The sequence below is a fragment of the Heterodontus francisci genome, chromosome 36 (assembly GCF_036365525.1).
Source record: "Heterodontus francisci isolate sHetFra1 chromosome 36, sHetFra1.hap1, whole genome shotgun sequence".
NCBI classification, from domain to species: Eukaryota; Metazoa; Chordata; class Chondrichthyes; order Heterodontiformes; family Heterodontidae; genus Heterodontus; species Heterodontus francisci.
The window spans coordinates 3104233-3131703 of NC_090406.1; the positions used below are offsets into that span (position 1 = coordinate 3104233).

A 27471-nucleotide genomic window follows, 5' to 3' on the forward strand; every position below is an offset into this window, starting at 1 on the left:
TGTGAGGAGTGAGTGTGTGTGTGTGAGGAGTGAGTGTGTGTGTGTGAGGAACGAGTGTTTGTGTGTGTGAGGAGTGAGTGTTTGTGTGTGTGAGGAGAGAGTGTCTGTGTGTGTGAGGAGTGAGTGTCTGTGTGTGTGAGCAGCGAGTGTCTGTGTGTGTGAGGAGCGAGTGTCTGTGTGTGTGAGGAGTGAGTGTGTGTGTGTGTGAGGAGTGAGTGAGTGTGTGTGTGAGGAGTGAGTGAGTGTGTGTGAGGAGTGAGTGTGTGTGTGTGAGGAGTGAGTGAGTGAGTGTGAGGAGTGAGTGTTTGTGTGTGTGAGGAGTGAGTGTTTGTGTGTGTGAGGAGTGAGTGTTTGTGTGTGTGAGGAGTGTGTGTGTGTGTGTGTGAGGAGTGAGTGTCTGTGTGTGTGAGGAGTGAGTGTCTGTGTGTGTGAGGAGTGAGTGTTTGTCTGTGTGAGGAGTGAGTGTGTGTGAGTGAGAGGAGTGAGTGTGTGTGAGTGAGAGGAGTGAGTGTGAGTGAGTGAGAGGAGTGAGTGTGAGTGAGTGAGAGGAGTGAGTGTGAGTGAGAGGAGTGAGTGTGTGTGAGAGGAGTGAGTGTGTGTGAGAGGAGTGAGTGTGTGTGAGAGGAGTGAGTGTGTGTGAGTGTGAGGAGTGAGTGTGAGTGAGAGAGGAGTGAGTGTGTGTGTGAGGAGTGAGTGTGTGTGTGTGTGAGGAGTGAGTGTTTGTGTGTGTGAGGAGTGAGTGTTTGTGTGTGTGAGGAGTGAGTGTGTGTGAGTGAGAGGAGTGAGTGTTTGTGTGTGTGAGGAGTGAGTGTGTGAGAGAGAGGAGTGAGTGTGTGTGAGAGGAGTGTGTGTGTGTGTGTGTGAGGAGTGAGTGAGTGTGTGTGTGAGGAGTGAGTGTGTGAGGAGTGAGTGTGTGTGTGTGAGGAGTGAGTGTGTGTGTGTGAGGAACGAGTGTTTGTGTGTGTGAGGAGTGAGTGTTTGTGTGTGTGAGGAGAGAGTGTCTGTGTGTGTGAGGAGTGAGTGTCTGTGTGTGTGAGCAGCGAGTGTCTGTGTGTGTGAGGAGTGAGTGTGTGTGTGTGTGAGGAGTGAGTGAGTGTGTGTGTGAGGAGTGAGTGAGTGTGTGTGAGGAGTGAGTGTGTGTGTGTGAGGAGTGAGTGAGTGAGTGTGAGGAGTGAGTGTTTGTGTGTGTGAGGAGTGAGTGTTTGTGTGTGTGAGGAGTGAGTGTTTGTGTGTGTGAGGAGTGTGTGTGTGTGTGTGTGAGGAGTGAGTGTCTGTGTGTGTGAGGAGTGAGTGTCTGTGTGTGTGAGGAGTGAGTGTCTGTGTGTGTGAGGAGTGAGTGTTTGTCTGTGTGAGGAGTGAGTGTGTGTGAGTGAGAGGAGTGAGTGTGTGTGAGTGAGAGGAGTGAGTGTGAGTGAGTGAGAGGAGTGATTGTGAGTGAGAGGAGTGAGTGTGTGTGAGAGGAGTGAGTGTGTGTGAGAGGAGTGAGTGTGTGTGAGAGGAGTGAGTGTGTGTGAGTGTGAGGAGTGAGTGTGAGTGAGAGAGGAGTGAGTGTGTGTGTGAGGAGTGAGTGTGTGTGTGTGTGAGGAGTGAGTGTTTGTGTGTGTGAGGAGTGAGTGTTTGTGTGTGTGAGGAGTGAGTGTGTGTGAGTGAGAGGAGTGAGTGTTTGTGAGTGAGAGGAGTGAGTGTTTGTGTGTGTGAGGAGTGAGTGTGTGAGAGAGAGGAGTGAGTGTGTGTGAGAGGAGTGTGTGTGTGTGTGTGTGAGGAGTGAGTGAGTGTGTGTGTGAGGAGTGAGTGTGTGTGTGTGTGAGGAGTGAGTGTGTGAGAGAGAGGAGTGAGTGTGTGAGAGAGAGAAGTGAGTGTGTGTGTGTGAGGAGTGAGTGTGTGTGTGTGAGGAGGGAGTGTGTATGTGTGAGGAGTGAGTGAGTGAGTGAGTGTGAGGAGTGAGTGAGTGTGTGTGTGAGGAATGAGTGTGTGTATGTGTGAGGAGGGAGTGTGTATGTGTGAGGAGTGAGTGAGTGTGTGAGTGAGGAGTGAGTGAGTGTGTGTGTGAGGAGTGAGTGAGTGTGTGTGTGAGGAGGGAGTGTGTATGTGTGAGGAGTGAGTGAGTGAGTGAGTGAGTGAGTGTGAGGAGTGAGTCAGTGAGTGAGTGTGAGGAGTGAGTGAGTGTGAGGAGTGAGTGAGTGTGCAGGTGCTCGGGGGAGGGGGTCTCTCACTTTCTCCTATAGTTTCCCTTTTTTCAGGCAGTTTCTCTGCGGTTTATTCCCGTTCTGCTGAAACGTTTCACTGAAACATTATTTCTCTGTCCTCTCAGGGCTGAGGGACGGACCGGCTGAGAGTTTCCAGCATTTCCTGTTTCTATCTGTGTCAGCCTGTCCCCACTCCCCTCTGCGTTGCCCCCCCATCCCCACCCCTCGCTCCCACCCTGTCTTTACCTGCCTGGTGGTCGGCAGGGCCAGGTTTAACCCTTCGATGGAAATGTTTATAGTGATGCTCATCCCAGCAAACTGCAGGTTGCTCCTCCCAAGGATCGACTGAAGGTATTGGTTCGAAGGCTAAAAGACACGAGGAGATAAACCACACACGGTAACTGAGCGACACAATCTGAAACACCACCCCCCCACCCCCGTGCCCTGCCCCGGATCAGTCCCTGGGCTGCTGTCCATCAGCTGATCTCAACCACTGCCCCTGGGGTTAGCAAGGGGAGTAACTGGTCAACTTGTGTGGGACCCGTACCCCAGTGAGAGTCAGTGTGTGTGGGACCCGTACCCCAGTGAGAGTCAGTGAGTGTGGCACCCATACCCCTGTGAGAGTCAGTGTGTGTGGGATCCGTACCCCAGTGAGAGTCAGTGTGTGTGGGACCCGTACCCCAGTAAGTCAGTGTGTGTGGGACCCGTACCCCAGTGAGAGTCAGTGTGTGTGGAACCCGTACCCCAGTGAGAGTCAGTGTGTGTGGGATCCGTACCCCAGTGAGAGTCAGTGAGTGTGGGACCCGTACCCCAGTGAGAGTCAGTGTGTATGGAACTCGTACTCCAGTGAGAGTCAGTGTGTGTGGGACCCGAACCCCAGTGAGAGTCAGTGTGTGTGGGACCCGTAGCCCAGTGAGAGTCAGTGTGCGTGGGACCCGTACCCCAGTGAGAGTCAGTGTGTGTGAAACCCGTACCCCAGTGAGAGTCAGTGTGTGTGGAAACCGTACCTCAGTGAGAGTCAGTGTGTGTGGAACCCGTACCCCAGTGAGCGTCAGTGTGTGTGGGACCCGTATCCCAGTGATAGTCAGTGTGTGTGGAACCCGTACCCCAGTGAGTGTCAGTGTGTGTGGAACCCGTACTCCAGTGAGAGTCGGTGTGTGTGGAACCCGTACCCCAGTGAGAGTCAGTGTGTGTGGGACCCGTACCCCAGTGAGAGTCAGTGTCTGTGGGACCCGTACTCCAGTGAAAGTCAGTGTGTGTTGGACCCTTACCCCAGTGAGAGTCAGTGTGTGTGGAACCCGTATCCCAGTGAGAGTCAGTGTGTGTGGAACCCGTACTCCAGTGAGAGTCAGTGTGTGTGGAACCCGTATCCCAGTGAGAGTCAGTGTGTGTGGAACCCGTATCCCAGTGAGAGTCAGTGTGTGTGGAACCCGTACTCCAGTGAGAGTCAGTGTGTGTGGAACCCGTACTCCAGTGAAAGTCAGTGTGTGTGGAACCCGTACTCCAGTGAGAGTCAGTGTGTGTGGAACCCGTACTCCAGTGAAAGTCAGTGTGTGTGGAACCCGTACCCCAGTGAGAGTCAGTGTGTGTAGAACCTGTATCCCAGTGAGAGTCAGTGTGTGTGGAACCCGTACTCCAGTGAAAGTCAGTGTGTGTTGGACCCTTACCCCAGTGAGAGTCAGTGTGTGTGGAACCCGTACTCCAGTGAGAGTTAGTGTGTGTGGAACCCGTACTCCAGTGAGAGTCAGTGTGTGTGGAACCCGTACCCCAGTGAGAGTCAGTGTGTGTTGGACCCTTACCCCAGTGAGAGTCAGTGTGTGTGGAACCCGTACTCCAGTGAGAGTCAGTGTGTGTGGAACCCGTACTCCAGTGAGAGTCAGTGTGTGTGGAACCCGTACTCCAGTGAGAGTCAGTGTGTGTGGAACCCGTACTCCAGTGAGAGTCAGTGTGTGTGGGACCCGTATCCCAGTGAGAGTCAGTGTGTGTTGGACCCTTATCCCAGTGAGAGTCAGTGTGTGTGGAACCCGTTACCCAGTGAAAGTCAGTGTGTGTGGAACCCGTACTCCAGTGAAAGTCAGTGTGTGTTGGACCCTTATCCCAGTGAGAGTCAGTGTGTGTGGAACCCGTTACCCAGTGAAAGTCAGTGTGTGTGGCATGCATAGCCCAGCGAGAGTCAGTGCCCAGAGTTCCTGTACCCCAGAACATTCCTCGTGTTCCTCAACACTACAATTCCTTATTGAAACTGTTTCCCATTCTGCAATGGCAGTCCCGATGGAAATGGAGACTGGGTTTAGTGAGTCACTGTCGCGATTCATATCCAGACTCTCTTCCCCTTAGCAATGGGAATTGTGGAACTTTAGCCTCCAATGGGAGCACTGCTCACCAGCTACAGTAAATGGGAGGGTACATGGAGTGTGAGCCCCAGTCTCAGGGTCCCCAGAGACTAACAGATCCTCATTGCACAATGACAATGTACTGAAATGAGGAAGGGAAGGCCACCCAAGGCAAGATAAATGAGATGAGATCCCAGCCCACTCATTGTTTTGGTTTATACCTTCTTTTTCCAAACGCCTTTCACTCCTGGAACTGCTTCATGCAGCCGATTAATGGCTTCCCTGCAAAAGGAAGAGTAATTTGTGTTAAAAGATTCAGCTCAGATTAAGAGAAGCTGCCTGGTCACTGGGCATGGAGCCCCTCTGCAATTGTCCCAAAGACCTTTCCCTCCCTCAGTACATCCCAAATCTCTTTACACCCAATGAAGCATTTCCCAAGTGAAGCCACTGTTGGAATGTTAACTCCAACTAATTACAACTATTGTGATGTCATGTACAAAACAAAGCTGGGAATGTGCACTGTGAGGAGGACACAGAGAGTGGCTGCAACGAGACCCAAACAGGTTCAGTGAGTGGGCAACAAGGTGGCAGATGGAGTGTAATGTGGGGAAGTGGGAGGTTATTCACTAAAATAAAAGCAAAATACCATAGTTGCTGGAAATCTGAAATAAAAACAAAAAATGCTAGAAATCCTCAGCAAGTCTGGCAGCATCTGTGGAGAGAGAAGCAGAGTTAATGTTTCAGGTCAGTGACCTTTCATCAGAACTGGCAAAGGTTAGAAATGTAATAGGTTTTAAGCAAGTGAAGGCTTGGGGGGGGAGGGGGGCTGGGGGGAGGGGGATTTGGTGGGGAAGAGAACATGTCTTTAATAGGGCAGGAGAGATTAAATAACAAAACTGTCCTGGGACAAAGGCAAAAAGCGTTAATGCTTGCAGTGAAAGACAAAGCATTAATCTAGAGAGTGTTAATGGCCAAATAATGAGCAGCTCTGTCCACATGAAAACCAGGCACATGGTTAAAAAATAAAATAAAGTAATAAAAAAATAGAAAAATGTAGAGGAGACCACATTGTGAGCAGCGAATACAGTATACTACATGGAAAGGAGTACAAGTAAATCGTTGCTTCACCTGAAAGGAGTGTTTGGGGCCTGGGATAGTGAGGAGAGAGGAGGTAAATGGGCAGGTATTACACCTCCTGCGATTGCAGGGGAAGGTGCCATGGGAAGGGGACGAGGTGTCGGGGTTGATGGAGAGGTGGACCAGGGTGTTGTGGAGGGAATGATACTTTTGGAATGCTGACAGAGGAACAAAGAACAAAGAGAACAAAGAAAATTACAGCACAAAAACAGGCCCTTCGGCCCTCCAAGCCTGCGCCGATCCAGATCCTCTATATAAACATGTCGCCTATTTGCTAAGGGTCTGTATCTCTTTGCTTCCTGCCCATTCATGTATCTGTCTAGATACATCTTAAAAGACGCTATCGTGCCCGCGTCTACCACCTCCGCTGGCAACGCGTTCCAGGCACCCACCACCCTCTGCGTAAAGAACTTTCCACGCATATCCCCCCTAAACTTTTCCCCTCTCAGTTTGAACTTGTGACCCCTAGTAATTGAATCCCCCACTCTGGGAAAAAGCTTCTTGCTATCCACCCTGTCTATACCTCTCATGATTTTGTACACCTCAATCAGGTCCCCCCTCAACCTCCGTCTTTCTAATGAAAATAATCCTAATCTACTCAACCTCTCTTCATAGCTAGCGTCCTCCATACCAGGCAACATCCTGGTGAACCTCCTCTGCACCCTCTCCAAAGCATCTACATCCTTTTGGTAATGTGGCGACCAGAACTGCACGCAGTATTCCAAATGTGGCCGAACCAAAGTCTTATACAACTGTAACATGACCTGCCAACTCTTGTACTCAATACCCCGTCCGATGAAGGAAAGCATGCCGTATGCCTTCTTGACCACTCTATTGACCTGCGTTGCCACCTTCAGGGAACAATGGACCTGAACACCCAAATCTCTCTGTACATCAATTTTCCCCAGGACTTTTCCATTTACTGTATAGTTCACTCTTGAATTGGATCTTCCAAAATGCATCACCTCGCATTTGCCCGGATTGAACTCCATCTGCCATTTCTCTGCCCAACTCTCCAATCTATCTATATTCTGCTGTATTCTCTGACAGTCCTCTTCACTATCTGCTACTCCACCAATCTTAGTGTCGTCTGCAAACTTGCTAATCAGTCCACCTATACTTTCCTCCAAATCATTTATGTATATCACAAACAACAGTGGTCCCAGCACGGATCCCTGTGGAACACCACTGGTCACACGTCTCCATTTTGAGAAACTCCCTTCCACTGCTACTCTCTGTCTCCTGTTGCCCAGCCAGTTCTTTATCCATCTAGCTAGTACACCCTGGACCCCATGCGACTTCACTTTCTCCATCAACCTACCATGGGGAACCTTATCAAACACCTTACTGAAGTCCATGTATACGACATCTACAGCCCTTCCCTCATCAATCAACTTTGTCACTTCCTCAAAGAATTCTATTAAGTTGGTAAGACATGACCTTCCCTGCACAAAACCATGTTGCCTATCACTGATAAGCCCATTTTCTTCCAAATGGGAATAGATCCTATCCCTCAGTATCTTCTCCAGCAGCTTCCCTACCACTGACGTCAGGCTCACCGGTCTATAATGACCTGGATTATCCCTGCTACGCTTCTTAAACAAGGGGACAACATTAGCAATTCTCCACTCCTCCGGGACCTCACCCGTGTTTAAGGATGCTGCAAAGATATCTGTTAAGGCCCCAGCTATTTCCTCTCTCGCTTCCCTCAGTAACCTGGGATAGATCCCATCCGGACCTGGGGACTTGTCCACCTTAATGCCTTTTAGAATACCCAAAACTTCCTCCCTACTTATGCCGACTTGACCTAGAGTAATCAAACATCTGTCCCTAACCTCAACATCCGTCATGTCCCTCTCCTCGGTGAATACCGATGCAAAGTACTCGTTTAGAATCTCACCCATTTTCTCTGACTCCTTGCATAATTTTCCTCCTTTGTCCTTGAGTGGGCTAATCCTTTCTCTAGTTACCCTCTTGCTCCTTATATATGAATAAAAGGCTTTGGGATTTTCCTTAACCCTGTTTGCTAAAGATATTTCATGACCCCTTTTAGCCCTCTTAATTCCTTGTTTCAGATTGGTCCTACATTCCCAATATTCTTCCAAAGCTTCGTCTTTCTTCAGCCGCCTAGACCTTATGTATGCTTCCTTTCTCCTCTTAGCTAGTTTCACAATTTCACCTGTCATCCATGGTTCCCTAATCTTGCCATTTCTATCCCTCATTTTCACAGGAACATGTCTCTCCTGCACGCTAATCAACCTCTCTTTAAAAGCCTCCCACATATCAAATGTGGATTTATCTTCAAACAGCTGCTCCCAATCTACATTCCCCAGCTCCTGCCGAATTTTGGTATAGTTGGCCTTCCCCCAATTTAGCACTCTTCCTTTAGGACCACTCTCGTCTTTGTCCATGAGTATTCTAAAACTTACGGAATTGTGATCACTATTCCCAAAGTAGTCCCCTACTGAAACTTCAACCACCTGGCCGGGCTCATTCCCCAACACCAAGTCCAGTATGGCCCCTTCCCGAGTTGGACTATTTACATACTGCTCTAGAAAACCCTCCTGGATCCTCCTTACAAATTCGGCTCCATCTAGACCTCTAACACTAAGTGAATCCCAGTCAATGTTGGGAAAATTAAAATCTCCTATCACCACCACCCTGTTGCTCCTACATCTTTCCATAATCTGTTTACATATTTGTACCTCTATCTCACGCTCGCTGTTGGGAGGCCTGTAGTACAGCCCCAACATTGTTACCGCACCCTTCCTATTTCTGAGGAGGAGAAAGGAAGATGGATTTACGATGGCATCATGCTGGAGGTGGCAGAAGTGGCGGAGGATGATCCTTTGGATCTGGAGGCTGGTGGGGTAGAAAGTGAGGACAAGGGGAACCCTGTCGCGGTTCTGGGAGGGAGAGGAAGGGGTGAGGTTAGAGGTGCGGGAAATGGGCCGGACATGGTTGAGGGCCCTGTCAACCACAGTGGGGGGGAATCCTTGGTTGAGGAAAAAGGAAGACATATCAGAAGCACCGTCATGGAAGGTAGCATCATCAGAGCAGATGCATCGGAGACGGAGAAACTGGGAGAATGGAATGGAGTCCTTACCGGAGGCAGGGTGTGAGGAAGTGTAGTCGAGGTAGCTGTGGGAGTCGGTGGGCTTATAATGGATATTAGTAGACAACCTATCCCCAGAGATGGAGACAGAGAAGTCGAGGAAGGGAAGTGTCAGAGATAGACCATGTAAAGGTGAGAGAAGGGTGGAAATTAGAAGCAAAGTTGTAGAAATTTTCCAGTTTTCCATCCCCAGCATTTTCTGTTTTTATTTATGTGAGGTTATTCACTTTGGTTATAAGAATAGAAAAGCAGAATATTTTTTAAAAGGTGTGAAACTTGTAAATGTTGATGTTCAGAGTGACTTGGGTGTACTTGTACAAGGAACACCGAAAGTGAGCATACAGGTACAAGTAATTAGGAAGGCAAACGGCATGTTGGCCTTTATTGCAGGTAATTGGAGTAAAAGAATAAGGAAGTCATGCTACAATTGTACAGGGGCTTTGCTGAGACCGCACCTGGAGTACTGTGTGCAGTCTTGGTCTGGCAATGGAGGTGCCACAATGAATGTTCACTAGATTGGTCACTGGAATGATGGGGCTGTCCTTGATGAGAGGCTGAGTAAATTGTGCCTGTATTCTCTGGAGTTTAGAAGAATGAGAGGTGATCTCATTGAAACATACACTTTCCGGAGGGGCTGAATAGGGTAGACGCTGAGAGATTGTTTCCACCGGCTGGCGAATCTAGAACATGGTGGCACAGTCTCAGGATAAAGGGCCAATCATTTAAGACTGCGTGTGATTTGGGCACTGTTTATAAAGGCTTGCCTTGTGACGATGAGGTCCAGCTGGTGCCAACAACATGATCTTCGGTGCCTCCATGAAAGCAGCTTCCACAGTGCGGACTGCGACACCGACCACTCCCTGGTGTGCAGCAAAGTTAGACTCAAACCAAAGAAGCGACATCACTCCAAGCAGAAGGGCCGCCCGCGCATCAACACTAGCAGAATTCCACAGCTGTTACACAAGTTTCTAAATTCACTTGAAAAAGCCCTTCAAAACACTCCTGCAGGGGATGCAGAGACCAAGTGGGCCCACACCAGAGGGGCCATCTGTGACTCAGCAATTACCACCTTTGGCAAACGTAAGAAGCAGAATGCAGACTGGTTTCAATCTCACTTTGAAGAGCTGGAACCTGTCATAGCCACTAAGTGCATTGCACTATTGAACTACAAGAAAACCCCCAGCGAGTTAACATCCGTAGCACATAAAGCAGCCAGAAATGCTGCACAAACCCCCCCTCAAGTCTAAATCAGGGAAAACGATCACAGACCAACGCAAGCAAATGGATCGCTGGGTTGAGCACTACCTAGAACTGTACTCCAGGGAAAATGTTGTCACTGATATTTCCCTCAATGCAGCCCAGTCTCTGCCGGTCATGGATGAGCTGGACGAACAGCCAACAAAATCGGAACTCAGTGATGCCATTGATTCTCTAGCCAGTGGAAAAGCCCCTGGAAAGGACAGCATTACCCCTGAAATAATCAAGAGTGCCAAGCCTGCTATACTCTCAGCATTCCATGAACTGCATTGTCTGTGCTGGGACGAGGGAGCAGTACCACAGGACATGCGCAATACCAATATCATCATCCTCGATAAAAACAAGGGTGACCGCGGTGACTGCAACAACTACCGTGGAATCTCCCTGCTCAGCATAGTGGGGAAAGTCTTCGCTCGAGTCGTTTTAAACAAACTCCAGAAGCTGGCTGAGCGTGTCTACCCTGAGGCACAGTGTGGCTTTCGAGCAGAGAGATCTACCATTGACATGCTGTTCTCCCTTCGTCAGCTACAGGAGAAATGCCGCGAACAACAGATGCCCCTCGACGTTGCTTTCATAGATCTCACCAAAGCCGCTGACTTCGTCAGCAGACGTGGTCTCTTCAGACAACGAGCAAAGATTGGATGTCCACCAAAGCTACCAAGTATCATCACCTCATTCCATGACAATATGAAAGGCACAATTCAGCATAGACCCCTTTCCTATCCTGAGTGGTGAGAAACAGGACTGTGTTCTCCCACCTACACTGTTTGGGATCTTCTTCTCATTGCTGCTCTCACATGCGTTCAAGTCTTCAGAAGAAGGAATTTTCCTCCACGCAAGATCAGGTGGCAGGTTGTTTAACCTTGCCCGTCTTAGAGCAAAGACCAAAGTACGGAAAGTCCTCATCAGGGAACTCCTCTTTGCTGACGATGCTGCTTTAACATCTCACACTGAAGAGTGTCTGCAGAGACTCATCGACAGGATTACGGCTGCCTGCAACAAATTTGGCCTAACTATCAGCCTCAAGAAAACGAACATCATGGGACAGGACGTCAGAAATGCTCCATCCATCAATATTGGCGACCACACTCTGGAAGTGGTTCAAGAGTTCACCTACCTGTCTCTTGATGCAGAAGTCAACAAGCGCATGGGAAAGCCGTCCGTTGCTATGTCCTGACTGGCCAAGAGAGTGTGGGAAAATGGCGTACTGACACAGAACACAAACGTCTGAGTGTTTCAAGCCTGTGTCCTCAGTACCTTGCTCTACGGCAGTGAGGCCTGGACAACGTATGTCAGCCAAGAGCGACGTCTTAACTCATTCCATCTTCACTGCCTTTGGAGAATCCTTGGCATCAGGAGGCAGGACCATATCTCCAATGCAGAAGTCCTCGAGGCGGCCAACATCCCCAGCTTATACACCCTACTGAGTCAGTGGCGCTTGAGATGGCTTGGCCATGTGAGCCACATGGAAGATGGCAGGATCCCCAACGACACATTGTACAGCGAGCTCGTCACTGGTATCAGACCCACCGGCCGTCCATGTCTCCGCTTTAAAGACGTCTGCAAACGCGACATGAAGTCCTGTGACATTGATCACAAATTGTGGGAGTCAGTTGCCAGCGATCGCCAGAGCTGGCGGGCAGCCATAAAGACGGGGCTAAAGTGTGCGAGTCGAAGAGACTTAGCAGTTGGCAGGAAAAAAGACAGAAGCGCAAGGAGAGAGCCAACTGTGTAACAGCCCCGACAAACCAATTTTATCTGCAGCACCTGCGGAAGAGTCTGTCACTCTAGAATTGGCCTTTATAGCCACTCCAGGCGCTGCTCCACAAACCACTGACCACCTCTAGGCGCTTACCCATTGTCTCTCGAGACAAGGAGGCCAAAGATGATTTAAGACTGAGATAAGGAGAAATTAATTTCCTCGAGGGTTGTGAATATTTGGAATTCTCCACCTCAGAATCTTGTGGATACTCCATTGCTAATTATATTTAAAGCTGGGATAGACAGATTTTTAGTCTCTCAGGGAATGAAGGAATGAGGAGTGGGTGGGAACATGGAACTGAGGCAGAAGATCAGCCATGATCGAATTTAACATTGGAGCAGGTTCAAGGGGCCGAATGGACTACTCCGCTCCTATTTCTATGTTCTTATGTAAGCAGTCAGTTTGCACACAGCAAGAGTCCACGAACAGCATAATGTAAAATAAGCTCGATAGTTTGTTGAGTGATGTTGGTTGAGGTATGAATATTGGGCAGGACACTGGGGAGAACCCCCCTGCTCTTCTTCAAATTGTGGCCATGGGATTTTTACATTTACTTAAGGGAGGAGAAGGTGGGCTTCGTTCAAATTGACACGCAAGACGGTTCCTCCAACAGAATCACAGAATAATACAGTACAGAAGAGGCCCTTTGGCCCATCAAGTCTGCACCGATGCATTAAAGACACCTGACCTGTCAACCTAATCCCATTTGCCAGCACTTGGCCCATAGCCTTGAATGTTATGACGTGCCAAGTGCTCATCCAGGTACTTTTTAAAGGATGTGAGGCAACCCGCCTCTACCACCCTCCCAGGCAGGGCATTCCAGACCGTCACCACCATCTGGGTAAAAAAGTTCTTCCTCAAATCCCCCTTAAACCTCCCGCCCCTCACCTTAAACTTGTGACCCCTCGTAACTGACCCTTCAACTAAGGGGAACAGCTGCTCCCTATCCACCCTGTCCATGCCGCTCAACAGTGCAGCACTCCCTCAGTACTGACCCTCCGACAGAGCAGCACCCCCTCGGTACTGACCCTCCGACAGTGCAGCACTCCCTCGGTACTGACCCTCCGACAGTGCAGCACTCCCTCGGTACTGACCCTGCGACAGTGCAGCACTCCCTCGGTACTGACCCTCCGACAGTGCAGCACTCCCTCGGTACTGACCCTCCGACAGTGCAGCACTCCCTCGGTACTGACCCTCCGACAGTGCAGCACTCCCTCAGGACTGACCCTCCGACAGTGCAGCACTCCCTCAGGACTGACCCTCCGACAGTGCAGCACTCCCTCAGGACTGACCCTCCGACAGTGCAGCACTCCCTCAGGACTGACCCTCCGACAGTGCAGCACTCCCTCAGGACTGACCCTCCGACAGTGCAGCACTCCCTCAGGACTGACCCTCCGACAGTGCAGCACTCCCTCAGGACTGACCCTTTGACAGTGCAGCACTTCCTCAGTACTGACCCTCTGACAGTGCAGGACTCCCTCGGTACTGCACTTAGGAGTGACAGACAGGATTATGGGCTCAAATCACTGCAGTGTGTCTTGAACGCCAGTGTTCTGATTCGGGGCCGGGGACACTAACTCACTGAGTCTGGTGTCTGATCTGAAGTGATTTTTACTCATTCACCTCTGACCCCAGTATCTACTTCATTTGAAAACAGTGCTCAAGATTTATCTTCTATCCAAAACCTGCTGAATATTTGGTTTGTTAACAACAGTCTGTCTGGGCTGTTGAGACTCTGGAATCTGATAATCTCACACATGAAGAACAGGTCCCCAAGTGGGAGCCAGGGGCTTGGGGCGAACAGAGAGAAAACTGAGGATTAAAGATACCGAGGATGGTGAAACTAGTTAATCTACCGCAGAATGTGAGTGGTAACTGGTTACTGAGCCTCGCGGGAGGGAATTACCTGTCAATCCGTCACACAGCAATCCCAATCCCATCACAGTCCCAGCTGGACCAACAGAGGTCGGAATGCACAACTGTAAACTCTGCATCACTGGAATCAGACACTGCAAGGAGACTGTTTCTAATCCTGGGAGGAAACAATCTGTTCATTTTGTTCCACCTGATCCCAGGTCTGCCTCACCAGAATTAAAGTGAAATTCCAGTTCCCAAATTGTTCTTGTTGGGTTTTAAGTCTTTAGGTGACCAGTGAGTCACACGCAGCGTAAGGTGACAAGCTGCACTGCTGCAGTGTGCAGAGTTCACTCATCCCACTCAAGTAGGATTGGCCTCAGTGCTTTACATGTTAGAAGGGAAACATCAGCCAGGTCATGACCCCTTGAGCAGTCCTGGGGACTGCGCCTGTGACAGGATTTTGCTGTGATGCCCTCCAGGGTAGCATAGCCTGCTGACACCCACAGTCCATACTCAGAGGTGCAGAATGGGGTATGTCTGCCTTAGTGACCCAGAGTCAGCACCTTCAGGAGAGGAAGGAACCCGTACCCCAGTGAGAGTCAGCCCCTTCAGGAGAGGAGGGAACCTGTACCCCAGTGAGAGTCAGCCCCTTCAGGAGAGGAGGGAACCTGTACCCCAGTGAGAGTCAGCCCCTTCAGGAGAGGAGGGGACCCGTACCCCAGTGAGAGTCAGCCACTTCAGGAGAGGAGGGGACCCGTACCCCAGTGAGAGTCAGCCCCTTCAGGAGAGGAGGGAACCTGTACCCCAGTGAGAGTCAGCCCCTTCAGGAGCGGAGGGGACCCGTACCCCAGTGAGAGTCAGCACCTTCAGGAGAGGAGGGGACCAGTACCCCAGTGAGAGTCAGCACCTTCAGGAGAGGAGGGGACCCGTACCCCAGTGAGAGTCAGCACCTTCAGGAGAGGAGGGGACCAGTACCCCAGTGAGAGTCAGCCCCTTCAGGAGAGGAGGGGACCCGTACCCCAGTGACAGTCAGCCCCTTCAGGAGAGTAGGGGACACATACACCAGTGAGAGGCAGCGCCTTCAGGAGAGGAGGGGACCCGAATCCCAGTGAGAATCAGCACCTTCAGGAGGGGAGGAGACCCGTACCCCAGCGAAAGTCAGCACCTTCAGGAGAGGAGGGGACCTGTACCCCAGTGAGAGTCAGCACCTTCAGGAGAGGAGGGGACCTGTACCCCAGCGAAAGTCAGCACCTTCAGGAGGGGAGGAGACCCGTACCCCAGTGAGAGTCAGAACCTTCAGGAGAGGAGGAGACCTGTACCCCAGTGAGAGTCAGCACCTTCAGGAGAGGAGGGGACCCGTACCCCAGTGAAAGTCAGTACCTTCAGGAGAGGAGGGGACCCGTACCCCAGTGAGAGTCAGCACCTTCAGGAGAGGAGGGGACCCGTACCCCAGTGAGAGTCAGCACCTTCAGGAGAGTAGGGGACACATACACCAGTGAGAGGCAGCACCTTCAGGAGAGGAGGGGTCCCGTACCCCAGTGAGAGTCAGCACCTTCAGGAGAGGAGGGGACCTGTACCCCAGTGAGAGTCAGCACCTTCAGGAGAGGAGGGGACCCGTACCCCAGTGAAAGTCAGTACCTTCAGGAGAGGAGGGGACCCGTACCCCAGTGAGAGTCAGCACCTTCAGGAGAGGAGGGGACCCGTACCCCAGTGAGAGTCAGCACCTTCAGGAGAGTAGGGGACACATACACCAGTGAGAGGCAGCACCTTCAGGAGAGGAGGGGACCCGAATCCCAGTGAGAATCAGCCCCTTCAGGAGAGGAGGGGACCCGTACCCCAGTGAGAGTCAGCACCTTCAGGAGAGGAGGGGACCCGTACCCCAGTGAGAGTCAGCACCTTCAGGAGAGGAGCGGACCCGTACCCCAGTGAGAGTCAGCACCTTCAGGAGAGGAGGGGACCCGTACCCCAGTGAGAGTCAGCACCTTCAGGAGAGGAGGGGACCCGTACCCCAGTGAGAGTCAGCACCTTCAGGAGAGGAGGGGACCCGTACCCCAGTGAGAGTCAGCACCTTCAGGAGAGGAGGGGACCCGTACCCCAGTGAGAGTCAGCACCTTCAGGAGAGGAGGGGACCCGCACCCCAGTGAGAGTCAGCACCTTCAGGAGAGGAGGGGACCCGTACCCCAGTGAGAGTCAGCACCTTCAGGAGAGGAGGGGACCCGTACCCCAGTGAGAGTCAGCACCTTCAGGAGAGGAGGGGACCCGTACCCCAGTGAGAGACAGCACCTTCAGGAGAGGATGGGTCCCGTACCCCAGTGAGAATCAGTACCTTCAGGAGAGGAGGGGACCCGTACCCCAGTGAGAGTCAGCACCTTCAGAAGAGGAGGGGTCCCGTACCCCAGTGAGAGTCAGCACCTTCAGGAGAGGAGGGGACCCGTACCCCAGTGAGAGTCAGCACCTTCAGGAGAGGAGGGGTCCCGTACCCCAGTGAGAGTCAGCACCTTCAGGAGAGGAGGGGACCCGTACCCCAGTGAGAGTCAGCACCTTCAGGAGAGGAGGGGTCCCGTACCCCAGTGAGAGTCAGCACCTTCAGGAGAGGAGGGGACCCGTACCCCAGTGAGAGTCAGTACCTTCAGGAGAGGAGGGGACCCGTACCCCAGTGAGAGTCAGCACCTTCAGGAGAGGAGGAGACCTGTACCCCAGTGAGGTTGTGAACGGAGGTTGGAGATTTTGGGATTGGGAGTAGTAGTGAGATCGGAAGTGTTTAGTGTTGATTTTCCCAGAGGCAATCAACACAAGCCCCGGCTGCCTCAAGGGAAATGAATGTTGCAACAGGGACCAGAAACAAGCATTAGCACCTTGGGATGTTTTATTAGGTTAAAGGTGCTTTATTAATGTAAGTTTTTGTTGGTGGCTCCCATTTCATAGAAGTGAACAAGATTATGACAGGCTTAGATAAGTTAGACAAGAAAAAACTGTTCCCATTAACTGATGGTACAAGGACTAGGGGACACAGATTGAAGGTTTTGTGGTAAGAGATGCAGGGGGGGATGTGAGGAAGAACCTTTTTACACAGTGGGTGGTAATGAACTGGAACTCACTGCCCACGAGGGAGGTGGAAGTGGAGACAATCACTGATTTCAAAAGGAAACTGGATGGCCACTTCGAGGAAATAAACTTGTAGAGTTACAGTGATCGAGAGGGGGAATGGGACTGACTGGATTGCTCTGCAGAGAGCTGGCATGGACCCGATGGGCCGAATGGCCTCCTTCTGTGCCGTAAATGCCTCTATGACTCTAAACAAATACTTTCAAATATACTGAAAAAATCAATTTCAAAACAAATTCAGCTGTGGTCTGTGCACAAATGGGAAGTTGTGTTAAACACCATTACCCTTGCTGCACATATGGGTAAAGAACACCTCTTACTTGTCCTTCACCAAGAATACCTTGGGTGCACCTGATAGCAGAAGTGTTCATGCCATCAGACATCATTTCAGTTCCCAATTAGCACCCAATCAACTGGCGCTACCGATTCCAATTTTGCACCCAAGAACTTCACGATAAATTTTAATCATCGTTCGTGAGTTGGTCTGTGATTTCTTTGCAGCCCTGACATTCTCAGTTATAGAAGAACTGAGACTGGCTCTTTAAGGAACATCAATATTAGATTAGCTCTGCAGTCAGCTCTCACTTTGCCCTATCGATCAATGCTATTTCTATCCCCACTCTCATCACTGCACTGATTACTGTGCACATCCCTGCAAAGGAGCTGATCACCATGGAATACAAAACTGTCAGCACACTGAGTACTGCCTGGTCTGCAAATCCCTGTGTAAAATCATCTCACAAACACCAGTCACTCACAATCAACCACTTATTGTTGAGGGAGAGAGAGAGAGACAGAAAAAGGGAGAGGAAGACAGACACAGAAACAGACAGACAGAAAAACTGGGACAGACAAAAAAACAGATTCAGACAGAAAAGCAGAGACAGAGGTCCCCAACATCACAGATACCAGTCTTCAGCCAATCCGATTCACTCCGCATGAAATCAAGAAACGACTGAAGGCACTGGATACTGCAAAGGCTATAGGCCCTGACAATATTCCGGCAATTGTACTGAAGCCAAGCTGCTCCAGTACAGCTGCAACACTGGCATCTACCCGGCAATATGGAAAATTGCCCAGGTATGTCCTGTACACAAAAAGCAGGACAAATCCAACACGGCCAATTACCACCCCATCAGTCTACTCTCGAACATCAGTAAAGTGATATGAACATACAATTAGAGCAGCAGTCGGTCATCCAGGCCCCTCAGACCTGCTCATGGCTGATCTGATTGTGGCCTCGACTCTACTTTCCTGTCTACCCCCGATACCTTTTCACTTCCTTGTCAATCAAGAATTTATCTAACTCATGCTTAAAAATATTCAATGACCCAACCTCCACTGATCTTGGGGAAGAGAATTCTACAGACTAACAACCCTCAGAGAAAAAATTTGTCTAATCGCTGTATTAAATGGGAGACCCTTTATTTTTAAACTGTGTCCCCTGGTTCTAGTCTCTCCCACAAGGGGAAACATCCTCTCAGCATCCACCCTGTCAAGTCCCCTCAGGATCTTGTATATTTCAATAAGATCACCTCTCATTCTTCTAAACTCCAATGGATACAGACCCAACCTGTCCAACCTTTCCTCATGAGATAACCCTCTCACCCCAGAAACCCCAGATGATATGAAAGTCTGAAGCATTGTGAACTGAGGAGGATAGTGTAGAACTTAAAAAGGACATAGACAAGTTGGTGGAATGGGCAGATGGGTGGCAGATGAAGTTCAATGCAGAGAAATGTGAGGTGATTCATTTTGGTAGGAAGAACATGGAGAGACAATATAGAATAAAGGGTACAATTCTAAAGTGTGTGCAGGAGCAGAGGGACCCAGTGTATATGTGCATAAATCATTGAAGGTGGCAGGACAGGTTGAGAGAGTGGTTAATAAAGCATACAGTATCCTGGGCTTTATTAATAGGGGCAGAGAGTACAGGAGCAAGGATGTTTTGTTGAACTTGTATAAAACACTAGTTCAGCCTCAGCTGGAGTTTTGCGTCCAGTTCTGGGCACCGCACTCGAGGAAAGACGTGAGGGCATTGGACAGAGAACAGAAAAGAATCACGAGAATGGTTCCAGGGATGAGGAATTTCAGTTATGAAGATAGATTGGAGAAATTAGGACTGTTTTCCTTGGAGAACAGAAGACTGAGAAATGATTTGATAGAGGTATTCAAAATCATGAGGGGTCTGGACAGAGTAGATAGGGACAAACTGTTCCCACTGGTGAAAGGATCGAGAACGAGAGGGCACAGATTTAAAATATTTGGTAAGAGAAGCAAAAGGGACATGATGAAAAACTTATTTACACAACAAGTGGTTAAGGTCTGGAATGCGCTGCCTGAGAGTGTGGTGGAGGCAGGTTCAATTGAAGCATTCAAAAGGGAATTAGACTGGTATATGAAAAGGAAGAATGTGCAGCGTTACAGGGAGAAGGCGGGGGAATGGAACTGAGGGAATTGCTCTTTCAGAGAGATAGTGTGGACACGATTCTGTGAATCAGTCGAATGAACCTTCTCTGAACTGCTTCTAATGCAATTATATCCTTTCTTAAGTAAAGAGACCAAAACTGTACGCAGTATTCCAGATGTGGTCTCACCAATGCCCTGCACAACTGCAGCAAAATGTCCTTACTTTTATATTCCATTCCCCTTGCAATAAATGCCTACATTGCACTTGCCTTCTTAATCACTTGCTGTACCTGCATACTAACCTTTTGTGATTCATGTATCAGGACACCCACATCCCTCTGTACTGCAGAGTTCTGCAATCTCTCTCCATTTAAATAATATACAGCTTTTCTATTCTTCCTGCCAATGTGGACAAGTTCACATTTTCCCACATTATACTCCAGCTGCCAAATTTGTGCCCACTCACTTAACCTATCTATATACTTATGCAGAGTCCTTTGGTCCTCTTCACAACGTACTTTCCTACCTATCTTTGTTTCATCAGCAAATTTAGCAACCATACCTTCAGTCCCTTCATCCAAATCATTAATATAAATTGTAAACAGCTGAGGCCTCAGCACTGATCCCTGTGGCATTCCACTAATTACAATTGGCCAACCCGAAAATATCCCATTTATTCCTACTCTCTGCTTCCTGTTAGCTAACTAATCCTCTGTCCATGCAAATATCTTATCCCCTACACAATGAACTCTTATTTTGTTTAGTAACCTTTGATGTGGCACCCTATCAAATGCCTTTTGGAAATCCAAGTACACCACATCTGCAGGTTCCCCTTTATCCATGCTGCTTGCTACTTTCTAAAAGAACTCTAATAAATTAGTCAAGCATTATTAGGATAACTAAGGAAAGAGTAGGGCCCATAAACACCAAAAAGGTAACCTATGTGTAGGAGCTGAAGATATTGGTTTGGTTCTTAATGAATACTTTGCGTCTGTCTTCACAAAAGAGGGGGATGATGCAGAAATTGTAGTTAAGGAGAAGTATTTGATGTGATAAACATAGAGAAAGAGGATCCTTGAAAGTTGATAAATCACCAGGGCCAGATGAAATGTACCCTAGGCTGTTAAAAGAAGTAAGAGAGGAAATAGCGGAATGTCTGATCATCATTTTCCAGTCCTCACTGGATACAGGTGTGGTGCCGGAGGATTGGAGAACTGCTAACGTTGTACCTCTGTTTAAAAAGGGAGTGAAGGATAGACCGAATAATTACAGTCCAGTCAGTCTAACCGCAATAGTGGGCAAATTATTGGAATCTATTCTGAGAGACAGGATAAACTGTCACTTAGAAAGGCACAGGTTAATCAAGGATAGTCAGCATGGATTTGTTAAGGGAAGATCTTGTTTGATCAACTTGATCGAATATTTTTGAAGAAGTAACAAGGAAGATAGATGAGGGTAGTGCAGTTGATGTGGTCTACATGGATTTTAGCTAGGTTTCTGACAAGGTTCCACATGGCAGACTGGTTAAAAAAATACAATCCCATGGGATCGAGGGAAATGCAGCAAGGTGGATACAAAATTGACTCAGTGGCAGAAAGCAAAGGGTAATTGTTGACAGGTGTTTTAGTGACTGGAGGGCTGTTTCCAGTGACATTCCGCAGGGCTCAGTACTGGGTCCCCTGCTTTTTGTGGTGTATATATTAATGATTTGGACATAAATGTAGGGGGCATGATCAAGAAGTTTGCAGACAACACAAAGATTGGCCGTGTGGTAGATAGCGAGGAGGATAGCTGTAGGCTGTAGGAAGATATTGATGGTCTGGTCAGATGGGCAGAAAAGTGGCAAATGGAATTCAACCTGGAGAAGTGTGAGGTGATGCATTTGGTGAGGTCAAACAAGGCAAAGGAATACACGATTAATGGGAAAAATACTGAGAAGTGTAGAGGAAGTAAGGGACCTTGGAGTGAATGTCCACAGATCCCTGAAAATAGCAGAAAAGGTCGATAAGGTGGTTAAGAAGGCATATGGAATCCTTTCCTTTATTAGCCGAGGTATAAAATATAAGAGCAGGGAGGTTATGCTGGAACTGTATAACTCATTGGTTAGGCCACAACTTGAGTACTGTGTGCAGTTCTGGTCACCTCATTACAGAAAGGATGTAATTGCACTAGAGAGGGTACAGAGGAGATTTACGAGGATGTTGCCAGGACTGGAAAAATGCAGCTATGAGGAAAGATTGGATAGGCTGGGGATGTTCTCCTTGGAACAGAGAAGGCTGAGGGGAGATCTGATTGAAATGTTCAAAGTTTTGAGGTGCCTGGATAGAGTGGAGGTGGAGGGTCTATTCACCTTAGTAGAGAGGTCAGTGACGAGGGGGCATAGATTTAAAGTGATTGGTAGGAAAATTAGAGGGGAGATAAGGAAACACTTTTTCACTCAGAGGTTGGTGATGGTCTGGAACTCATTCAAAAGGAGTCTGGATATGCACCTCAAGTGCCGTAATCTGCAGGGCTACGGACCAAATGCTGGAAGGTGGGATTAGAATAGATGGATCGGTTTTCAGCCAGCACAGACACGATGGGCCAAGTGGCCTCTTCCTGTGCCTTAAACTTTCTATGATTCTACATTGACTCTGCCTGATTGCATTATGATTTTCTAAGTGCCCTACTATAACCTCCTTATAATAGATTCTAGCATTGTTGCTATGACAGACGCTAGGCCAACTGTCCCGAAGTTTCCTGCTTTCTGTCTCCCTCCTTTTTTGATGGAAGGGGCTGTCAACAGTGCTACCAAGTGCCACTTAAACAGCAACAACCTGCTCAGTGACACTCAGTTTGGGCTCTGCCAGGGCCACTCAGCTTCTGACCTCATTACAGCCATGGTCCAAACATGGACAAAAGAGCTGAACTCAAGAGGTGAGGTGAGAGAGACTGCCCTTGATATCAAGGAGCCCTAGCAAAATTGAAGTCAATATGAATCAGCAGGAAAACTCTCCACTGGTTGGAGTCATACCTAGCAAAATGGAAGATGGTTGTGGTTGTTGGAGGTCAATCAACTCAGCTCCAGGACATCACTGCAGGAGTTCCTCAGGGTCGTGTTCTGGGCCCAACCATCTTCAGCTGCTTCATCAATGACCTTCCCTCCATCGTAAAGTGGGATGTTCACAGACGATTGCACAATGTTCAGTACAATCACAACTCCTCAGATACTGAAGCAGTCCATGTCCAAATGCAAAAAGACCTGGACAACATTCAGGCTTCAGGTGACACAAGTGCCAGGCAATGACCATCTCCAACAAGAGAGAATCCAACCATCTCCCCCTGATATTTAAAGGCATTATCATCGCTGAATCCCCCACTATCAACATCCTGGGGATTACCATTGACCAGATGGTAAATACTGTGGCTACAAGAGCAGGTCAGAGGCTGGGAATTCTGTGGCGAGTAACTCACCTCCTGACTCCCCAAAGCCTGTCTACCATCTACAAGGCACAAGTCAGGAGTGTGATGGAATACTCTCCACTTGTCTGGATGGGTGCAGCTCCAACAACACTCAAGAAGCTCGACACTATCCAGGGCAAAGCAGCCCGCTTGATTGGCACCCCATCTACAAACATTCACTCCCTCCTCCACCGACGCACAGTGGCAGCAGTGTGTACCATCCACAAGATGCACTGCAGCAACGCACCAAGGCTCCTTAGACAGCACCTTCCAAACCCGTGACCTCGACCAACTAGAAAGACAAGAGCAGCAGTTGAATGGGAACACCACCACCTGCAAGTTCCCCTCCAAGTCACACACCATCCTGACTTGGAACTATATTGCCGTTCCTTCACTGTCGCTGGGTCAAAATCCTGGACTCCCCTTCCTAACAGCACTGTGGGTGTACCTACCTCACATGGACTGCAGCGGTTCAAGAAGGCAGCTCACCACCACCTTCTCAAGGGGTGCGCTACAACTGCTGGCCTTGCCAATGATACCCACATCCTATGAATATTTTAAAAAAGAGACAGAGAGAAACAGAGACACACAGGAAGAGGGAGAGAGAGACGCAGGCAGAGAGAGAGAGAGAGGGAAGCGCAGGTGCAGAGAGAGAGAGAGACACGCAGGCAGAGAGAGAGATACGCAGGCAGAGAGAGAGAGAGAGGCAGGCAGAGAGAGAGAGAGAGAGGCAGGCAGAGAGAGAGAGAGAGAGAGGCAGGCAGAGAGAGAGAGAGAGAGAGGCAGGCAGAGAGAGAGAGAGAGAGAGAGAGGCAGGCAGAGAGAGAGAGACGCAGGCAGAGAGAGAGAGGGAGACGCAGGCAGAGAGAGAGAGAGGGAGAGAGAAGTGCAGGTAGAGATAGAGAGACGCAGGCAGAGAGAGAGAGACGCGGGCAGAGAGAGAGACACGCGGGCAGAGAGAGAGACACGCGGGCAGAGAGAGAGACACGCGGGCAGAGAGAGAGACACGCGGGCAGAGAGAGAGACACGCGGGCAGAGAGAGAGACACGTAGGTAGAGAGAGAGATACACGCAGAGAGAGAGAGAGATGCAGGCAGAGAGAGAGAGAGAGACGCAGGCAGAGAGAGAGAGAGACGCAGGCAGAGCGAGTGAGAGTGAGACGCAGGCAGAGAGAGAGAGAGACGCAGGCAGAGCGAGAGGGAGACGCAGGCAGAGCGAGAGAGAGACGCAGGCAGAGCGAGTGAGAGTGAGACGCAGGCAGAGAGAGAGAGAGAGAGAGAGAGAGACGCAGGCAGAGAGAGAGAGAGACGCAGGCAGAGCGAGTGAGAGTGAGACACAGGCAGAGAGAGAGAGACGCAGGCAGAGAGAGTGTGACGCAGGCAGAGAGAGAGACGCAGGCAGAGAGAGAGAGAGACGCAGGCAGAGAGAGAGAGAGACGCAGGCAGAGAGAGAGAGACGCAGGCAGAGAGAGAGAGACGCAGGCAGAGAGAGAGAGACGCAGAGAGAGAGAGAGAGAGACGCAGAGAGAGAGACGCAGAGAGAGAGAGACGCAGGCAGAGAGAGAGAGAGACGCAGGCAGAGAGAAAGAGAGACGCAGGCAGAGAGAGAGACGCAGGCAGAGAGAGAGAGACGCAGGCAGAGAGAGAGAGACGCAGGCAGAGAGAGAGAGACGCAGGCAAAGAGAGAGAGATGCAGAGAGAGAGAGAGAGAGACGCAGGCAGAGAGAGAGAGACGCAGGCAGAGAGAGAGAGATGCAGGCAGAGAGAGAGAGACGCAGGCAAAGAGAGAGAGACGCAGAGAGAGAGAGACGCAGAGAGAGAGAGACGCAGAGAGAGAGAGACGCAGAGAGAGAGAGAGAGAGACGCAGGCAGAGAGAGAGAGAGAGACGCAGGCAGAGAGAGAGAGAGAGATGCAGGCAGAGAGAGAGAGAGAGACGCAGGCAGAGAGAGAGAGAGAGACGCAGAGAGAGAGAGAGAGAAACGCAGAGAGAGAGAGAGAGAGACGCAGGCAGAGAGAGAGAGAGACGCAGGCAGAGAGAGAGAGACGCAGGCAAAGAGAGAGAGAGAGAGACGCAGAGAGAGAGAGACACGCAGAGAGAGAGAGAGAGAGACGCAGAGAGAGAGAGAGACGCAGAGAGAGAGAGAGACGCAGAGAGACGCAGAGAGAGAGACGCAGGCAGAGAGAGAGACGCAGGCAGAGAGACGCAGAGAGAGAGAGAGACGCAGAGAGAGAGAGAGACGCAGAGAGATGAGAGACAGGCAGAGAGAGAGAGAGACAGGCAGAGAGAGAGAGAGACAGGCAGAGAGAGAGAGACGCATGCAGAGAGACAAAGAGATGCAGGGAGAGAGAGAGAGCGTGAGAGACGCAAGCAGGTGGAGAGAGAGAGGGAGATGCAAGCAGGTGGAGAGAGAGGGAGAGAGATGCAAGCAGGTGGAGAGAGAGAGAAAGACAAACAAGCAGGTGGAGAGAGAGAGAGAGAGAGAGGCAAGCAGGTGGAGAGAGAGAGAGAGGCAAGCAGGTGGAGAGAGAGAGAGAGGCAAGCAGGTGGAGAGAGCGAGAGAGAAAGACGCAAGCAGGTGGAGAGAGCGAGAGACGCAAGCAAGTGCAGAGAGCAAGAGAGAAAGACACAACAGGTGAAGAGAGAGAGAGAGAGAAAGACGCAAGCAGGTGGAGAGAGAGGGAGACGCAAGCAGGTGGAGAGAGAGAGAGAGAGACGCAAGCAGGTGGAGAGAGAGAGAGATGCAAGCAGGTGGAGAGAGAGAGAGACGCAAGCAGGTGGAGAGAGAGGGAGACGCAAGCAGGTGGAGAGAGAGAGAGAGAGACGCAAGCAGGTGGAGAGAGAGAGAGAGAGACGCAAGCAGGTGGAGAGAGAGAGACGCAAGCAGGTGGAGAGAGAGAGACGCAAGCAGGTGGAGAGAGAGAGAGACGCAAGCAGGTGGAGAGAGAGAGAGACGCAAGCAGGTGGAGAGAGAGAGAGAGAGACGCATGCAGAGAGACAGAGAGATGCAGGCAGAGAGCGAGAGAGAGAGAGAGAGAGATGCAGGCAAAGAGAGAGAAACTCAGAGAGAAAGAGAGAGACAGGGACAGAGAGAGATGCAGGCAGAGAGAAAGAATCAGAGAAAGAGACAGACATACAGACAGAGAGCGAGACAGACAGATGGAGAGACAGACAGATGGAGAGATAGACTGAGAGAGAAAGGGGGAGAGAGAGAGAGAGAGAGAGAGAGAGTCCACACCCTCTCAGTGTATGTGTCATATTTCTAGATGATGTCGGGAATGTTTCAATATTTGCGGTGAATGATCAATGAACTGATTCCCCAACTGAAAAATACCAAGTAAATGAGCAGACACTATCTTTGAGAAACACCATCTTTATGCAGGTGAAATTTGAATATTAATTATATTTATATTTCCACCAGTTTAGTTCTAAGCTTCTTAAGTCGAGTAATGGTCAATGATCATAGGCAGGTTTAGTCCCATGGGTTGACCAATCCTGTGTGAGGTTTATACGGAGCAGATCCTGCCAGCAGTATAGACATTGTCTTACCTTGTTATCTGTGTTCTAGTGTTGAAGTCAAGGGATCTCATTGATTTTACCACTCCGATACAACCCATATACTGTAACAAGAAGATACACACAACCAAGATTAAGCGTAGAATCATAGAATGATACAACACAGGAGGCCATTCAGCCCATCGTCCCTGTGCCAGCTCTTTGACAGAACTATCCAATTAGTCCCACTCCTGTGCTCTTTCTCTGTAATCCTGCAAATGTTTCCTTTTCTAGTATTTATTCAATGCCCTTTTGAAAGTTATTTTTAATCTGCTTCCACTGCCCTTCTGGGCAGCACATTCCAGATCACAACAACTCACCGTTTAAAACAATTTCTCCTCATCTCCCCCTCTGGTTCTTTTGCCAATCATCTTAAATCTGTGTCCCTCTGGTTACCAACCCTCCTGTCAGTTTCTTCTTATTTATTCTATCAAAACCCTTCACAATTTCGAACACATCAATTAAATCTCCTCTTAACCTTCTTTGTTCTAAGGAGAATATTCCCAGCTTCTCCAGTCTCTCCACATAACTGAAGTCCTTCATCCCTGGAATCATTCCAGTAAATCTCCTCTGCACCCTCTCCAAAGCCCTGACATCCTTCCTAAAGTGCGGTGCCCTGAACACAATACTCCAGCTGAGAGGGATTAAGGTGTCCTTGTACACGAATCACATAAAGTTAACATGAAGGTACAGGAAGCAATTAGGTGAGCAAATGATATATTAGCATTTATTACAAAGGGATTGGAGTATAAGAGTAAAGAAGTCTTACTGTGATTGTACAGGGCCTTGGTGAAACCACACCGAGAGTATTGTGTACAGTTTTGGTCTCCTTACCTAAGGAAAGATATATTTGCCTTGGAGTGGGTACAACAAAGGTTCACGAGATTGACTCCTGGGATAATGGGATTGTCCAATGAGGAGAGATTGAGCAGACTAGGTCTACATTCCCTCAAATTTAGAAGAATGAGAGGCGGTCTAATTGAAACATATTAAACTCAAGGGGCTTGGCAGGGTCGATGCTGGACGGTTGCTTCCCCTGGCTCGGGTAGCTGGAGCTAAGGGATCAGCCATTTTGGACTGAGATGAGGAGAAATTACTTCACTCAAAGGGTTGTGAGCTTTTGGAATTCTCGACCCAGAGGGTTGTGAATGCTCCATCATTGAACATATTCAAGTTGGAGATCAATAGGTTTTTGAATACTAAGGGAATCGAGAGACAGAGAGACAGTGTGAGAAGGTAAAAAATCAGCCATGCTCTGACTGAATGTCGGGGCAGGCTTGAGGGGTCAAATGTCCAACTCCTGCTCCTATTTCATAT

At 49.5% G+C, this 27471-nt stretch overlaps 1 protein-coding gene across 3 annotated transcripts in view; it reads right to left on the bottom strand.

Moving 5' to 3' along the window:
* The window catches only part of LOC137351507 (SHC-transforming protein 2-like), a 75782-nt gene extending 49558 nt beyond the window's left edge, over positions 1-26224 (bottom strand). For all 3 annotated transcript variants that reach the window (XM_068015971.1, XM_068015972.1, XM_068015970.1), the window contains exons 1-3: positions 26149-26224; positions 4741-4801; positions 2433-2552 (exon numbers count right to left, since the gene is read on the bottom strand). In XM_068015971.1, coding sequence (XP_067872072.1) covers positions 2433-2552; positions 4741-4801; positions 26149-26216 — 249 coding nt within the window. In that variant the 5' untranslated portion in view covers positions 26217-26224. The remainder of the gene's footprint in view (positions 1-2432; positions 2553-4740; positions 4802-26148) is intronic.
* Positions 26225-27471: the final 1247 nt, after the last annotated feature.